We start from the raw sequence: 17,278 nt of genomic DNA, 5'->3' as shown, positions 1-17,278 counted from the left end.
AACATGTGGGATCTTGGTTCCCCTACCAGGGATTGAACCTGTGCTCCCTGTATTGGTAGCTCAGAGTCTTAACCATTGGACCACTGGGGAAGTCCTCAGAGGAAACGTTCTGTGATGATGCAAATGTTTTACACCTTTTCTGAGGTGTGGTCATATAGGTGCATACATTTGTAAAGACTCGTGAAACCATGTGCTCAAGACCTGTGCATTTAACTGGGTGTGAATCATCCCTCAATCAGATTAGTTTAATAAGAAATCCTGGTAAAATACCAAGAATATATTCTAATGTCCTGGTGGGCTTCTGATGAAAACACAGTTTTTATTTTTAAACAAATACAGGTAGACTGTAGAAAAGGACATGACATTTGTATGTGGCATTTTTGTTTGTTTGCTTTTACATTTGGGCAGACTCTGGGAGATGGCGAGGGACAGGGGAGCCTGGCTTGCTGCAGTCCGTGGGGTCGCAAAGAGCCGGACACAACTGAGCAACTGGACGACAACAAAACAATAAAACCTGCGACTCCAAACAGGATTTCACACGAGGGTTGGTTTATTTCAGGCCGTGTTCCCCGGTTTCTGGGAGGCATTCTTCATCCTCCCCTGCTTTTCTCTAGTCCAGAATGTTTCCCAGCACTGACTTGTATAATGTGTAGCTTGGCCTGGTGCATTGCGGAGTCGTGAAAACGGTTAGTTCTTACTAATACGAGTTGGGTTTGATGGGTCCCTTTAAGGGACATTTAAGGGTCCCATTTTGACTGTCTTCAAGACAGGGTGATTTACATAGAATTCAATCCCTGAATTCTGCCCAGGGTGGGGAGGGAGGTTTTCTCAGCACAAGTCTGACACACAGACGCGTGTTCAGGGATGTTCCTACCTCACTCCAGGAAAGGAAGCAGGAGGTTGAGAATCTCTGTGCCCCTCTTCGCTGCACCCCTAGAAAAATAGCCCATCCAGCCCAGCACCTGCTTCAGTCTAATGATTAAGGGGGGGATGGTTGCCCATCTCCTGGAAAAAGCTCTGTGCGCGTCTTTGATAAAGGCTGTGAATGGCTTATAAGAAACCTGGCCATTCTCCCAGGCTGTGAGTGAGAGCGAAGGGAACTAGGGCATGCTTCCCGCGGCATCTCAGGGTCCAGAGGGACCAGCTGGCTTGGGAACACGCTTGTCCTCCAGGGCCCGGATGGCAGACCCAAGCCGGACTGTGGCCTGCAGCCCAGACTGCCTGCCGAGCGGCTGACATAGAGCCTCCATCCTCAGCCTTGCTCTAAAAGGCTCTGCTCCTTGGGCTGTGGCCCCTGGCGGGTGGGCAGGGCCCCAGTACGCACAGGCGGCGCTGGGTCTCCAGGCGGCAGAAGCGGTTCTGATTGGACACTCGGGTGGACACGCCCAGGCCGCAGGTGGTCGAGCAGGGACCCCAGGCGGTGCTCCATTCCGGGCAGGAGACGCCAGGGGCTGGGGGAGCGACAAGGCCAGAAAACTGGGGTCCTGGGGGAGAGAGAGGGGGTCAGCTCGGCAAGGTTAGGCAGCCAGCTCTACCCACTGGCTTGCGGTGCAATCTGGGTCACGTCGCTTAACTTCTCTGGACCTCGGTTTCTTCCCATGTAAATTTCCTAATAGTTGATCGTTAGGCGTGAATAAAATAGTGGAGGTGAAGTGCTTAACACAGTGCCTGGTTCTTGTCAGCACTTCTGAAATATTGGTTATCAGGCAGCTATGATGGGATTGACCATGACGGTCCTCCAATAAAGGGCGAGTGTCTCACTTGTGTATCCTCCACAAGTCCTGTGATAAGTAGCATCGTAGGGAGGAGGTTGGGGCCTGTGTGTGGTGCTGCCCGTGACCTGGTGGCAGGGATGCTGGTGGCAGAGAGGCCAGGTCTGGAACAGGGTGGCGGGTTCATCGTGGTCTAGCTTTTCCTCCTCCTCCAGTCTTGCTCTGCTCTGTTAATATTTTGTGTCCTTCCTCTGTTCTTTTGTAACCCGTGGTTCTTAACTAGGGACCGTTTTGCCCCCTGGAAGATACTTGGCAATGTTTGGAGACATGTTTTACTGGTCACAAGTGGGGGGTGGAGGCTACTGAAGTCTAGCACAGATGCTGCTAAACATCCGACACTGCACAGGACATCCTTTCACAACAAAGATGTGACCTGGCTCAAATGTCACTAGTGGCCTGGTTGATACACCTTGTGTTATCCACACGTATGTAGGATGTCTATGTGTTCATATGGCTGTAGACACACACATATGCACACACACAGTGGAGTTTAAATTACATATACGTTGCCCTGGCCTGCTTTTTACACGTAAGGCAAATCTATCGGCATTCACCAGTGTACTGGGTTGGCCAAAAAGATCCTTCGGGTTTGTCTGCATCAGCTTAAGGGAAACCTGAAGGAATTTTTGGCCAACCCAATATTTAAAGAGATGTATCATATTCCATTGTTGGGATGATAACAGCTAACGCCCTGGAGTGCTGTGTGCCAGGCTCTGTCCTAACTGCTTCGCTTGTATTTGCTCATCCAGGCTTCACAACAGTTCTGTGAGGTGGATGCGCTTATTCTCATAGTTGGAGGAGCTGAGACACAGAGCAGTCAAGCAGTTTTCTCAGAGTCACACAGTTGGGCTTAGAACTCAGGCAGCCTCCGTGCTTAAGCCGCCACACTCTACTGCCTCTCCAGCGGCACCATCTTCTATGCAACCAATGCTCTCTTTTCGGTTGCCTTAAAAAATCATATTCATATAATAATAATAATAGTTTCCCTAGTGACAATATGCGGAGAAGGCAATGGCACCCCACTCCAGTACTCTTGCCTGGAAACTCCCATGGATGGAGAAGCCTGGTGGGCTGCAGTCCATGGGGTCGCTAAGAGTCGGATACGACGGAGCGACTTCACTTTCACTTTTCATGCATTGGAGAAGGAAATGGCAACTCACTCCAGTGTTCTTGCCTGGAGAATCCCAGGGACGGGGGAGCCTGGTGGGCTGCTGTCTATGGGGTCGCACAGAGTCAGACACGACTGAAGCGACTTAGCAGCAGTGACAATATGTATAATTATGGCTAATTTGCATTGTCGTGTAGCAGAAACCAGCACAACATTGTAAAGCAATTTACCCCTAATTAAAAATAAATTTAAAAAATTAAAAAACAAAAATCCTAGTGACCTACCATACATAACATAATCTCTCAAACTCAAGAGTTTACAGGCTGAGGTCACTGTCTTTCCTACCAACCCCTAGGCCCACATCTGGAGGCAACCACCTTGCCCCATTCAGTTTAGAATTCCTCTTTTAATAAACCCCAATAATGACATTAATAATATTATATAATATTTAAACTGTGCTATATTAATATGTATCCATGTCAGTATAATGACAATCTATATTATAATAATATACCTCTATATTATACCTCTGCTGTGAAATGTGAGAACTTGGTTCAAGTGTCCTAACCCTCTTTTCCTCTCTCTACTCTGCCACCAATTTTTATTTTTAATTGCGTGTCATTTAAAATCATATACTTGCACCTCTGCATCTTGTTTGGTCAGTTCCACTTTCCTAAGAGTCCCCTTAGCCACCTGCCCCTCCTAGCTTTTGTCAGTATAACCTTGGCTTCGATGTATCCTGTTGTCCTGGTACCTAAGAGGCCCCGCCCCGCCCCTCCCCAACTCCTCCCCCAACACCTCCCCCTCCCCCATTCCTACCCCACCCCCATCCCCCGCCCATCGCCCTCCCTCCACCACTCCAAGCAGCCCTGGACCAGCCCGGCACTCACCTTGGGCTGGGAGCGGCTGGACTCCCAGCCCCACTGCCTGGTCGCACACCCATTCAGGGCAGCACTTGCCCGGGACCTCCACCCTCCTGGGGTGCGGACAGTCCCAGCTGGGGAGCCGCACGTCCTCGCTGCACAGGGGCACACAAGTAAAGCCGCCGTCCTCGCAGCGACAGCGGATCCTGCAGTGAGGCTGAAAGGTCTCCCCGTCCCGGTAGAGGCGGCCGTTCACCTCGCAGCTGCCGTCATCTTCTCCCCCTGCGGAGGAGAAACCGGACCTCCATCGGCGACCTCCCAACTTTTCCCTGGGCAGGGCTGCGTCCGCCGCCTCCTCCGCCGGGTCCTCTCTGCAGAGCTGGTCTGGAGGCGCTGGGGACGCAGAGCCCTTGGGGAAACTGAGCGCTGCAGGGGGCTCCGCCCCTCCTCCACCCCAGCCCACCCCCAATCAAAGCGGTCCTGTCCTGTCACCCGCAGGAAGACAGCGTGCCAGGCTGCTTCCTGGAACAGGCTTGCAGGAAGACTGGCCTTGTTTCAGCTCCTTTGCTAGCTGTGGACCTTGGCCAAGTGATTCTACTTCCGGTTTTAGTTTCCTCACCTGCAAAGTGGGTTATGAAGTAAAGTGAAAGTCGCACAGTCGTGTCCGACTCTTTGCGGTGACCCCATGGACTGTATAGTCCATGGAATTCTCCAGGCCAGAATACTGGAGTGGGTAGCCGTTCCCTTCTCCAGGGGATCTTCCCAAACCAGGGATTGAACCCAAGTCTCTCGCATCAGAGACGAATTCTTGACCAGCTGAGCCACAAGGGAAGCCCAAAGTGGGTTATAATGGTACTTATTTAAGTGTGATATAGACTATAAATGAATGGTGTTTGTAATGAATACAACATGAAGGAGACCTTCAATAGATCCTAGCTGCTCTGTTGTTGTTGTTATTAGTATAAACTATTATATATTATTAATAATATAAATATTAATGTATTGCTGACAAGTGCTCAGTCGTGTCCGACTCTTTGTAACTCTATGGACTGTAGCCTGCCAGGCTCCTCTGTCCATGGGATTTTTCCAGACAAGAATACTGGAGTGGGTTGCCAATTCCTTCTCCAGGGGATCATCCCAACCCAGGGATGGAACCAGGGTCTCTTGTGTCTGCTGCATTGGCAGGCAGATTCTATACCACTAGCATCACCTGGGAAGCCCATATGTAATAGAATTAATAATATGTATTATTTAATATAAACATATAAAATATTATGACTATTATATACGCATGGAGATTTCATGCCACAAACTTTCCTTGTCTGTCTGCTGTGTTATCACCATCAGGTCAGGGCTTAACTTGCTAGCTGTGTGACTTGGGGTAAGTGACTAAACTTCTCTGAGTCACTTTAACAATAGCAATGATGAGAACAGTAATTAGAACCTTCAGTGACACATCTAGCACAGGGTTAGGAATTCAAGAAACACTTTTGGAGGAAGCCCTCAAATATTATGGGCATCACAGCCTCTTCCTCCACTGGCCATGAACTCCTTGAGGGCTGGGGCTGAGAGTGTTCATCCTGGCCTCTCCTGTGCCAGCTCAGAGCACGGATGGGACACACAGAACCACAGGAAATGCCCCTGGAATGAATGCCTGGTACAAGACTCAGCACATGAGAGACACTGATAAAATAGTCCTGATTCCTTATTCCTTTCAGATACACCGCGCCCTTCCTGGGTACCACCCACTGTGCTCCCAGACAGGACTGAGAGCCAGTCCTTACCCAGGGGGACTCAAGGGTCAGTGCAGGGCACAGATGTGGACGGTGCATCTCCAAGACAGACTAAAGCAAGAGCCCCGCAGAGGTGTCTGTGAGCCACTCAGGAAGTGCAGAGAAAGGAGGGTTTCCTGGATATGTGGGTGGCACTTCAGCTGGATCTGGGAGACAAGACTCATGGGAAGCTGCTTTTCCCAGGTCTGCTGAGAAAAACCTCAAACAGGTCCACATACACGCGGGAATTTTAGAACCACATAGACCTGGTTCAAATCCCAGGGGATAATAACTTTAGCAAGGTTTCCTGGCATCTCTCCTGGGTCCTCCAGTTCAAAGCTGATTGGGGTGGGGGGTGGGCGGTTATGATCTCTGGGCAGCCAGTCCCCACCCTGGGATCTGTGTGCATCATGTACATGGTCCCAGACACCATGAGGCACCTCCAAAAGTACTTGCTGTGAGCCCCCTCACCTATGAAAGTGAAAGTGAAGTCGCTCAGTTGTGTCCGACTCTTTGCGACCCCATGGACCCACACCTATGCACACGTATAAAACCCTTCTCTTTCTGGGCTCTCTCCAATGGTCTCCTTGTCCAGCATCTTCCCCCAAATAACTTCAGGGCATAATCTTGTCATCTGGTAATTTCTGCATCCCTTTCTCTCTGAGAGTCCCTGGCAAGAGAAGAACACCAAGGATTTTTGTTTGTTTGTTTGTTTGTACCCGCAGCCACTTGCATATTAGGAAAGAACCTGCCTGCCAGTGCAGGAGACATAAGAGATGCAAGTTTGATGCGAGTTTGATCCCTGGGTTGGTAAGATCCCCTGGAGAAGGAAATGGCAACCCACTCCAGTATTCTTACCTGGAGAATCCCATAGAGAGAGGAGCCTGGGGGTTTACAGTCCATGGAGTTGGAAGAATCTGACACGACTGAAGCAACTTAGCATGCACACACTTGTACATTGTGGGACCTTAGGCAGGTGACTTAACCTCTCTGAGCCCCAGTTCCTTCACCCTCAAAATAGTGATAATACCTCATTATTAAGGATAAAATGAAATCATGTATATAAAGGACTTGTTCATAGTACCTGCTCCATAATTGGTGCCTGTTACTGCACCATTAGGGCTTCCCTGGTGGCTCAGAGGTTAAAGCGTCTGCCTGGAATGCAGGAGGCCCTGGGTTCAATCCCTGGGTCAGGAAGATCCCCTGGAGAAGGAAATGGCAACCCAATCCAGTACTCTTGCCTGGAGAATCCCATGGAGGGAGGAGCTTGGTAGGCTACAGTCCATGGGGTCGCAAAGAGTCAGACACAACTGAGCAACTTCACTTGCACCGTTACCCCACCAAATGGTACCTTCACACAAGCCCCACCAGAGCTATCATTATTATTTATGCACTCAACAATTATTTACTGAGTGCCTACTATGTGCCAGACATTGTTCTAGGCAACTTGTGACATAGCAATGACTAAAACCAGCCAGAATCCTGCCTTCACTGGAGCTTTTGCTCTAGTGGAAACAAACACAAGAAACAAAATTGAGTTTGTGATGTCAGATGTCGATTAGTGCTCAAAAAATAAAGGAGGGCAGGGTTGAGGGGTAGAGCAGGGTTGTAGTTTTTTAATATGGTGATCAGGGAAGGCCTTACTGCGAAAGTGATGTTTGGGTAAAGATGTGAAGGAGGCGAGAGAACTTGCCATGCAGAAATCTGGGGAAAAGAATGCCGGCAGCAGGAACAGCCTGTGCAAAGGCCCTGAGGTGGGAGCATGCCTGGCATATCTGGGAGGCCCGTGAGGATGGAGCAGAGGGCAGGAGGAAGTTAGATGGGTCAGAGAGAAAACAGGAGCAGGGTCCTTGTTGCCTGCTGAGAGGGCTTTGGCTCTTACTCTGAGAAGATGGGAGGCTGTGGGAGGCTTTTAGGCAGAGGAGGGACTTGACTTGTGATCTGATTTACGTATTTAAAGGAGCCCTCAGGCTGCTGTGTTGAGAACAGCCTAGGGACCAAGGACAGAAGCAGGGAGACAGTTAAGGGGCCTCTGCAAAATCCAGATGAGTTACGGTGGGAATCAGACCCGGTGGAAATATTGTGAAGGATTTACTGGTGGGGAGTGAGTGGGATGTGGAAAAAGATGAGAGAGAAGTCAAGGATGACTCCAGAATTTGAGGCTGAGCCACGGAAAAAGATGGAGTTGCCCTTGGCTGAGCCAGGGAAGCTCTGCTTTTAAAGTGAGGGAGAAGGGCTTCCCTGGTGCTTCAGTGGTTAAGACTTAGCCTTCCAAAGCAGGGGCTGCGGGTTCGATCCCTGGTTGGGGAACTAAGATTCCACTTGCCTCAATGTCAAAAAACCAAAGCATAAAACAGAAACAATACAGTAACAAACTCAATAAAGACTTAAAATGGTCCACATTAAAAAAAAAAAAAAAATCTTAAAGCGAGCCACACTGAACGTGCACACAGCTCAGAGGCAGTCCCCGAGAGAGGGGTTGTCCAGCTAGTGGGTGAGAGGAGAGATTTGGGCCAGCATGTTCCCTCCAGAGCCAAGACCCAGGCTCAGCCTCTGTGCCATCTTAGTTCTGCCTCGGCTGAGGCTTCCCCAGCTCCCAGCCTCCAAACTCAGTCCCAATCATTACGCATTCACGAGCACCTGTAATTCATTACACATTCATGAGACACATTCGGTGTCACCCAACCAGAGCAGGAAGGAGCAAGGACCAAATCAATTTTTGGCCTCCAGGTATTCAAAGTCTGAATCAAGGCAGAATAAGAAAAGCCCCATAATAAATTTAGTGACAGTAACTAATCATATATTGAGCATCAGACAGTAGAGTGAAAGAAACAAAGATTGTGAAGTCAGCTCCCTGCGTTCAAATCCCAGCTCAGCCACTTTTAAGCTGTGTGACCTTGGGCAAATTACTTAACTTCTCTGGGCCTCTTTTTTCCATTTACAAAATGGGGATGACATTAGGAGCTACTTCATATGGTTGTTGAGAGGTTAAATGAGGTGTTATTTTGAAACTCTAGGGCCTGGCATATGGTAAATGCTAGGCATGTGTTCAATAAGCAAATTTTGCCAAGTGCTTGACATGTGTGATGGCTTATCTAGATAACAGCCTGATAAACTAAGTGTTGCTTTTCTGAGTTTTTTCTTTAGATACATTTTTTTCTCGCTTCATAGGTGATATTTATTTGATTTTTTAACTGGAAGTATATTTGATTTACAATGTTGTGCCAATCTCTGCTGTACAGCAAAGTGACTCAGTCACACACAGAAAGACATTTTCTACATTCTTTTCCACCGTGGTGTACCTATAGGGAATCCAGTATAGCTCCCTGTGCTCTACAGTTGCTGTACAGTAGGACCTTTTTTGTTGGTCATCTTTTTTAAAATTTTAATTGGAGGATAATTACTTTACAATATTGGGATGGTTTTTGCCACGCATTACCATGAACCAGCCATAGGCATACATGTATCCCCTCCAGCCTGAACCCCCATCCTGTCCATCTTATTTATAATAGTTCACAGCTGCTAATCCCAAACTCTCAGTCCTTCCCTCCCCAACCCCTCTCCCTTGGGCAACCACATTTGTAGGTACCTTTTTGTTACCAATCATCTCTAAGTTTATAAAACACATCGCCCCTTTCTCATTATTATATTCCCCTTACCATAAAAAAGTACTTAACAGGGATTTACCATTGATAACTTTATGTCTATAAGTCCTTTTTTTTAAAAAAAATTCGTTTGGCTGTGTTGGGTCTTAGTTGCAACACGTGGGGCCTTCCATCTTGGTTGTGGCATGCGGGATCATTTTAGTTGTGGCATTTGGGATCTAATTCCCTGACCAGGGATCGAACCCAGGCCTCCCGTGTTGGGAGTGTGGAGGCTGAGCCGCTGAACCACCAGGGAAGTCCCTATAAGTTCTGTTTTTCTTTTTAACAAGTTTTTTTTTTTTTCTATAGATGGATTCATTGTCAATGATTCATTAGTCTTTCTTCCTTTCTCTCTCCCATTCTTTTTTTAAAGTGCTACATGTACAAAGATGAGAGTGGTAAAGTGCTCTGTAAGGCTTATTTAAAAAGAAAAATAGAGCACAAAACAGTCCCTCACCCCTTTCTATTTCTCTAAAGCAGTGGTTCTCCACTGGGGGCGATTTTTCTCCCCAGGCAACATGTGAAGAGAGATGGTCACGACTTGCTGTTTGGGGTGCTACTGACATCCAGCAGGTAGAGACCAGGAAAGCTGCTTTAATTCCTACCATGCACAGAACCGCATCCCACAGCTGAGAATTACTCAGTCCCAAATGACCCGGGAGCAAAGTTGAGAAACCCTTACCTAAAGCCCACCCAGAGGGCAGAAGGGTAGAGTGGTGGGAGGTGTAACATGCTCAAGGTTGCTAGCAAATAGCAAACTCAGGGTTCACAGGTTCAAGGGCTCCCAACCCCAGAAAAAGACAGAACAGATTGCTGCTTCACAGCCTGTTTGACCCAGGCCCCAGCTGTGTAACATTAAACATATCTGTTAGTATTGCGGAGCCTCAGTTTCCTCATCTATAAAATGGGTCTGAAAGTACTTACCTCAGAGGATCATTGTGAGGATCGTGTGACTTAGGAGGTAAATGCTTAGCGCAGGGCCAGATACACCTTACACCTGAAATAGAGAGCTGCCCTTTCATTTTCCCAAGAGTGTCGTGAGGGTTCTGAGAAAGGGTGGTGACCTCTGGTTTGAAGAATCTGGGAGGGCTGATCAGGGGAGGAGGTGTTTGCGCTTGGCTTTAAAAGATGGCTAGATTTGGATGGATAAGAAGGGAGGTAGGCTGTTTGGGTGGTGGGTGTGATCTGAGCAAAGACAAAAGAAAAGAAGTGAGGATCGGGCTTAGGGAACCTTGTGTCACCAGGTTTGGCTGGGAATGAGAAGGACTTCTCCTGGACTCAGGACCTGAAGGCCGTGACCCCCTCCCCATCACCCCCTCCACCAGACCCGCAAACCTGCTTACAGAGGCACACGGCCCCCCGGCCTCCAGGGCCCGCCCCGGGCTGGCAGACCAGGCCCTGGCTGGGGTCGCAGACGTGGAGATGGTCGCAGGGCTCCCCCAGCCGCCGCGCACATACCCGGCAGCAGTTGCAGCCGTCCAGCACCAGGGGCACCCCCGGTGGGCATCGGGGTGGTGGCCAGGGACAGGCACATGGTGTGGGGCACAGCTGGGCACACACCTGCAGAGACAGAGACCTCCCTCAGCCAAGGTCATTCAAGGTGGGCAGTGAGACCCTCACGACTGACTCCTTCTCTGCCAGGCTGTGCGGTGTAGCATCACACCTTGGCCCAGGAGTGACATAGACCTGGCCTTGAACCCCAGCACCCCCACGTCACTCTATATGAGACAGCATGGCATTGTGGTCATGAGCAAGGGCTCTGGATTAGAATTCCAGTCTTAACTCTGTCGCTTATTAGCGGAGCAGCCTTGGGCAAGTTATTTAAGTTCTCTGAGCCTCAACTGCCTCATCTGTGAAGAGGGGGCAATAATATATAACTCAGAGGATTGTTTTGAGGAGTACATGAAATGAGGCATATAAAACTTTTAGTTCACAGCCTGCCATGCAGGAGATGCTCCATGCATTTAGCTATGATGACTGCTATGTGAATTACAATAGCGGGCTTAGCCTCTGCCTTCTGGGAACTTACAGAGGCAAAAGCAACAGAACAGAGGATTAAAATGACAGGGTACTATATGTTTTCTAGCAGGAGTACTGTGGATATTTATCCTGAGGGCTGAATAAATCAAACAGTATCATGGATGTTTTTGATCTTTGGAACAATCTAGAATATGTTTCCAGATGAGCCTCAAATCAGCCAGGAAAACTTGGCCTCCTCTGGGACTTATCAATTCAGAGCTTCCAGAGGCCCAGCCCTGGAATCTATGTTTTTAATGAGCCATCCAGGGGCATTTGATGCACAGCTAGGTTACTGGTACCTCACTTCCACTCTAACCCCTCTCCCCGCCATGTAAAGATGGGGAGACTGAGTTCCAGAGAGAGGAAGAGACACAGTCCCCGTGGGTTAGCTACATGGCTGGGAGTGTGCTTCCCCACTGAAGACCCATGGACCCAGAGTGGGTGTAGACTTCCTGTAACAGGGAAAAGCCCCAGCCAGGGTCCAGCCACCAGGGGCAGGCTCAAGGTATCAACCCAAGTGTCCTGACTGCCCCTCCTCACTTAGGACCGAGAAACAACCAAACCAGAAACCAGATACTCTGGGTTCCCCATATGTCCATTGGAAGAAGGTAGGGACTGAGGGCCATGCATAATTCAAGGCGTTACTAGTGACCCACCCCATCTGAGGGCCCTTGGAAGTCTGGAGGGTTTTGTGTAGAGGATGGAAGAATTGGATGCAGTTTAGGAAGGTGAAATTAATAACCTCCTATGTCCTGTGTGTGGCCCCAAAGCAGGCAACGACCTCTCTGCCCTAATCCCTACCTTTCCCACCCCAGGACTCCGAGTCCTGCAAATCTCTCCGTGGCCTGCAGTTCCCACCGTGGCCACTAGGGGCCGTTCCAAACTGGCAGACCAGCCTCCTGTGTGTGTGTGGGAGGGTGGGTCACAGACCAGGAAGCAATGACAGGGCCCATCTACGATGGCACTGGTAACATTAGATGTGAGTGTGCAGCTGTGTGCCTGGAGCCTTGCCAGAGGACGAGTTCCCATCTCCGCAGGCATTTCAAGCAGGAGACTGGGTGACACCAGATTCTAGAAAGGATGGTCTAGCCTCACCCCTCAAAGTGAGGTCCGGACCGGCAGCAGCAGCACCTGGAAGCTTGTTAGTCATGCAGCATCCAGGGCCCTTCCTTATGACTCTGAATCTGCATTTTCATAAATTCAGATGTGATTCACACAGCACTGACCTGAGAAACAATCAGCTGGACTTTGGGTTTCCCTTCTAAACCCTCAGAGGCTGAGCTCCCTGAGTTGGTGGGAAGTAAGCAGGGTGAGGGGTAGGCTTTTGACCAGAACTGGCTCTTGGGTCCTTTCCTCCTGAAAGCAGAGGTGCCAGGACATAAGCCGTGTGTTTTGCACCTGGGTTCTCACTTTGGGCTCTCTCTACCGGGCAAGCTTGACAGGGCTGGATCTACAGGAGGGACCACTGATGACACCGAGGCCCGTGACTGTCATTCACCACGGCACACCATGCGCTGAGCTCTGTAACGTGCTAGTTTAACCCTCCAGTGGGAGCTACAGCATTATGCCCATTTTATTTTTTTTTTTTTGGCCTGTACCATGTGGCGTATGGGATCTTAGTTCCCCGACCAGGGATTGAACCCGTGCTCCCTGCAGAGGAAACACGCAGTCTTAATCACTGTACTGCCAGGGAAGTCCAGCATTATACCCATTTTAAAGACAGGGAAACTGAAGCTTAAAGCGGTATAGCGGCATGACCAATAATAGGTAAATCAGGAACAGAATCAAGGTTCATATGCATCCAAGACCAGGCTCTTAACCACACCCACCTCTTGTCACCTATGGCTCTGATGCCAGCTTAGCCTCTGCATCAACTTACTGTTTGTTCAAGAGGGATGGGGACAAGTCAGGGAGGGTGTTTCAGCACAGCCAAGGAGGGAGAGGTCCTGTCTAGTCTCTATCTCTACACCCTTTCCAACCAGCCCATTCCCATGTTCAAGCTGCTCCATCACACTTGGTTGTCCCAGACCTTCCTTTGCTGTGGTCCCCAGCTGGGCAAGAGCCCTGGACAGGGAATCTTTCAAGCAAGAGTTGAGATCCAAGTTCTACCACTGACTCGCTGTGTGGCCTTGGACACTTCACTGCTGCGCTGAGAGGGAGCAGTTTCCTCCTAAGTAAAATGGGGTGGAGACCATCTATCTTGGAATCAGGGTTTTAATGAGGTCATGGCCGGCTTCTGGTCAATGTGGCCTGGCTTGTTTCCAGGTCTCTACCACCTGCCTCTGTCCACAGGCCTGAGCTCAGGAGCTCACAACCTGCCTGCGAGACTTGCAATTCTCTCTCTGAGGATTGTCACGGCTTTCATGTGTGTGATGACTAAGTCCCTGCGTTCTGAGTGGGATGTTGCCTGGCTCCCTGGGGCCTGGGAAGAATGGAGGGCTGGGGGAGAGAACGGTGAGTCTAGGACTGCTTCATTTTGGCCTTTCGTTTGATCCGAGGCCCAGAACCCCAAGTCCCCGGCTCCCACTACCCATGCTACCCTTCCTGGCATCATGTCCTGACCATCCCAGTTTGGAAGAACAAAAAGCAAGGTTAGGATGCCAGGAGGGTTCTCAGCCTTCCCCCAACCACTGCCTGGACCCAGAAGAGAGGCGTTCCTGCCTGCGATTCTCAAAAGAGCATGAAAATATAGTGAGATCATAGCTTGCAGCAGGGCCAATCCCCATGACACCGGGAACTTGGCATTTGCTAAGGTGATGGCAGGCTCAGCAACTGTGGCCTCGGTCCAGGTTGGAGGTGGAGAGATACAGACTGCAGTCCCCTCTCCTCACACCCAGGCCAGTCCTGGTCTGTCTCCTCTATTGCTCTGATGCTGTGTGGTTTCAAGCAAGTTGCTTACCCTCTCTGAGCCTTGCTTGACTGAAAACAGGAAATAATCATTCTTGATGAGGTTGTTGGGCATGTTAGGCAAGGTGGATGTTCCACAAGCCCTTTGAAAATATCCCACAGGAGAAGGTCTTTATTCTCTAGAGCTGTCTCCCTACCCCCTCCAGCTAGGATCAGCAGGCCACTCACTGCCTGAGGGCCCGACAGCATTAATGCCTTTGTATGAACCTTCCAATGGGCTAGGCACCCAACATCCATTCAAATCCTAGCTCCTAGTTAGACAAAGCAGGCCCCCTCTTGAGGCTCCCCATTTATAATGAGGGGACCCACTTCTGTTTGCAGAGGGACTTCAGGGATTGGTAATCATGAAAGTCCTCTCTTAAACATTTGTCATATTCCAGGTCCTGTGCTCGGCCCTGGAGATGAACTATGATAAATGACCTTCCCAAAGGCCTCATGAACATTATACCCATTTAACTGAGGAAGGAGCTAAGGCTCAGAGAGGGGAAGGGATTTGCCTGAGGTCACACAGCAGACTTGGCCAGAGGGAAGCAGCTCTCTGGGCATCAGGGAGGGAAGCTCTGCTGAGCCCCAACAGAGGAGGCCCACAGGAATTCTTCCAGGGGGTCCTTGGCCGTGATTTCACATCTCCCCCACCACACCAAGGAAGCCAGCAGTACATTCTGGGGCCCAGGGCCCCCTTACCTTGGAGAGGAGACAGAGGAGGGAGAAGGCGAGGAGGTGGGTCTGAAATGTGCCTCTCATGTCACTGTGTCCCCCACGGAGCCAGCTTTGAGCCTCGGAGGCAGGACCTGTAAGTCTTTATGTTCCGGCGGCTGTGAGGTCACTCCCAGGCACGCACACACACACACACACACATACACACATGCACACACACACACACGCTGGCCTTTGTAGCCCTGCTTCTCTCCCATCCTCATCTTCCCACTGATGAGCCCATTTACCTGGAGGTGAGACCTCCGAGGCCACCAAGGGGGTGCTTGCCAGTGTGTGTGTGTGTGTGTGTGTGTGTGTGCGTGTGAAAGTCAGAGCCAGTGCCAATGCCGAGAGCCTGTGACAGGCTGGCAGGGGCCTCTGTAGCTCCTCCCAGCCCCAAAGGGCCTACCCAACCCGCTGCTGGAGCCGCTGGAGCCCTGTCCCAGACCCCCTGGCCGACCCTGGCAGTGGAGGGGGTGCTGTAGATCCAGAAAGTACTCCGCAGACACCCCCTCTGCAGAGCTGACCCAAGTCCTCCTAAGCCCCGTGGTCCGGACTCCCAGCGGCTTCAGCGGGCCTGCGGTTTCTGGCAGGAAGATTGGCAGCCGTCCAGAGGCGGGTGTGACCCACAGCAAAACTTCCCTGGGCGGCCCGTTTGCTTTTGGCAACCAGGAGCCTCCCCATGGCCTGCTTGCTGAGCTATGGATGGTGACCTGCGGTGGCTGAGCCCACGCGGGCCGGACCTAGTGTGTGCTCTTGCTGGGCCCTGCTACATGATGGGGTCCTCAACAGTGATCTGCAGGAACCAAATCCTTTTTGTTGAATTCAGTCAGCTCTGAGGCCCCTCTGTGGTGTCTCCAGTTCCTGAAGAGGAGGTAAGCTGAGAAGGGGAAAGGACAGTAAGTGGTGGCAGGTGGAATTTCAGGGAATATAGAGGAAGGGTCCTGTTCAGATAGAGAGTGAGGGTGAGCTCTCTGAAGTGGGAGCCAGGGATGAAGGGAGTGAGAGAGGGCGATGCTGCAGGCAGAGGGAACAGCACACAGATGCCTAGAGGTGGGGGACCGCGTGACAGCAGGGCCTATTCTGGGAGCCAAGAATGCCTGCTGTGTCTGGAGCCGACAGTGAGGCGGGAAGTGGTGTCACACGTGAGGGGTAAGACACATGAAATTCAGACCACCAGAGACTCTGCGCTTCCAGTGCAGGGGGCCAGGTTCGACCCCTGGTCAGGGAACTAGAACCCACAGGCCGCAACCAAGAGTTCACAGGCTACGACTAAAGATCCTGATGCTCTGTGATCTTTAGAGGGGTGGGATGGGAGTCGGGGCAGGAGAGAGGCTCAAGAAGGAGGGGATATATGTATACATATAGCTGATTCCCTGGTGGCTCAGATGGTAAAGAGCCTGCCTGCAATGTGGGAGACCCAGATTTGATCCCTGGGTTGGGAAGATCTCCCGGAGAAGGGAATGGCAACCCACTCCAGTATTCTTGCCTGGAAAATTCCATGAATGAAAGATCCTGGAGGGCTACAGTCCATGGGGTCACAAAGAGTCGGACACGACTGAGCGACTAAGACATACGCATAGCTGATTCGCTTTGTTGTGCAGCAGAAACTATCACAGCATTGTGAAGCAATTATACTCCAATTTAAAAGAGAATACTGGAAGTAAAAGAAAAACAGTGCAGACCCCACATGCCACAACGAAGACTGAAGATCCTGCAAAGACGCAGCTAAGCCTTGGTGCATCCAAATATATAAGTAGATGTTTTAAAAAACCTCACCACCGGTATCACTAGGAGCGGTAAGATATAAAGACATGAGCTTTGACTGTAGAATTTGGCAAAGGTAATACGAGATGGGGTGTCAAATGTGGCTGGAGAAGGCTTTGGCCCCCATCATCTCCCCCAGTATCCCAAATCTCAAAGAGATGGAGCTGGACAGCAGAAGAGTCCGGAAAGGGCAGTTGGCAAGGAAGAAGAGTGACTTGATGCTGGGAGCAATTCCAGGATGAGGAGTTGATGTGAACAGAGGTTCAAGATGAAAATGTGGGATTTGATCATTTAGGGCTGGAGGAAGTGGCTGAGGGTGAGTGTTGTGGGTTGCCAGACTTGGAGAGAAGGAGAAACAGTGTTATTTATTCAGGCTCATGTTTGAGTTAGAGGCAGGCCTAGGGTATTTTACACCCAGAGTGGATCAGTTTTGGAATACCCACCACCTTCATATAACAAAGTGTTATCTGTCATCATTGTGAGAAGAAACAAATATAGTTCATTTATGAACTAGAATTTGCATTTACCATGCAAAAATGTTACCCTTTGCAGTCTACACTGTTTGACTTTTCTAAATTTTAAACACAAATTAAAATTTCAAGAAGTCACCTGTGATGACAGACTTGAACTACCTGTATCTTCATCTTCTCCATCACTCTACAGCCATTGTTTTCTTTGAATCTACTTGTGAGATGCAGAAATATGTAATACCGCAGGGCTGGAGGCAGGA

General features: G+C 50.0%; 1 protein-coding gene and 1 non-coding gene across 2 annotated transcripts; one reads left to right on the top strand and one right to left on the bottom strand.

Moving 5' to 3' along the window:
• Positions 1–300: 300 nt before the first annotated feature.
• On the bottom strand, positions 301–15,351 carry CCN5 (cellular communication network factor 5). Its single transcript, XM_055545089.1, has 5 exons — positions 15,030–15,351; positions 14,770–14,884; positions 10,503–10,719; positions 3,771–4,025; positions 301–1,484 (listed from the first exon to the last, which is right to left on the bottom strand). The coding sequence occupies exons 2-5, from the start codon at positions 14,827–14,829 to the stop codon at positions 1,264–1,266; spliced, it is 753 nt and encodes a 250-aa protein (XP_055401064.1). The 5' UTR covers positions 14,830–14,884; positions 15,030–15,351; the 3' UTR covers positions 301–1,263.
• On the top strand, positions 6,640–6,713 carry TRNAS-GGA (transfer RNA serine (anticodon GGA)). The gene has a single exon. It is a non-coding gene; the product is annotated as a tRNA-Ser (tRNA).
• Positions 15,352–17,278: the final 1,927 nt, after the last annotated feature.

This window comes from Bubalus kerabau, chromosome 13 (genome assembly GCF_029407905.1).
Source record: "Bubalus kerabau isolate K-KA32 ecotype Philippines breed swamp buffalo chromosome 13, PCC_UOA_SB_1v2, whole genome shotgun sequence".
Classification (NCBI taxonomy): Eukaryota; Metazoa; Chordata; class Mammalia; order Artiodactyla; family Bovidae; genus Bubalus; species Bubalus kerabau.
Note: the sequence above shows the minus strand (reverse complement) of the source record. Positions and strands in the feature narration are given on the sequence as shown.

Coding starts and splice junctions, on each gene's coding strand:
- CCN5 (XM_055545089.1), bottom strand. CDS start 14,829: ATGAGAGGCACATTTCAGACCCACCTCCTCGCCTTCTCCCTCCTCTGT. Junction 10,720..14,769: donor TCCTCTGTCTCCTCTCCAAG/GTAAGGGGGCCC, acceptor CTGTCTCTGCAG/GTGTGTGCCCAGCTGTGCCC. Junction 1,485..3,770: donor CCAGCCGCTCCCAGCCCAAG/GTGAGTGCCGGG, acceptor TCTCTCCCCCAG/GACCCCAGTTTTCTGGCCTT.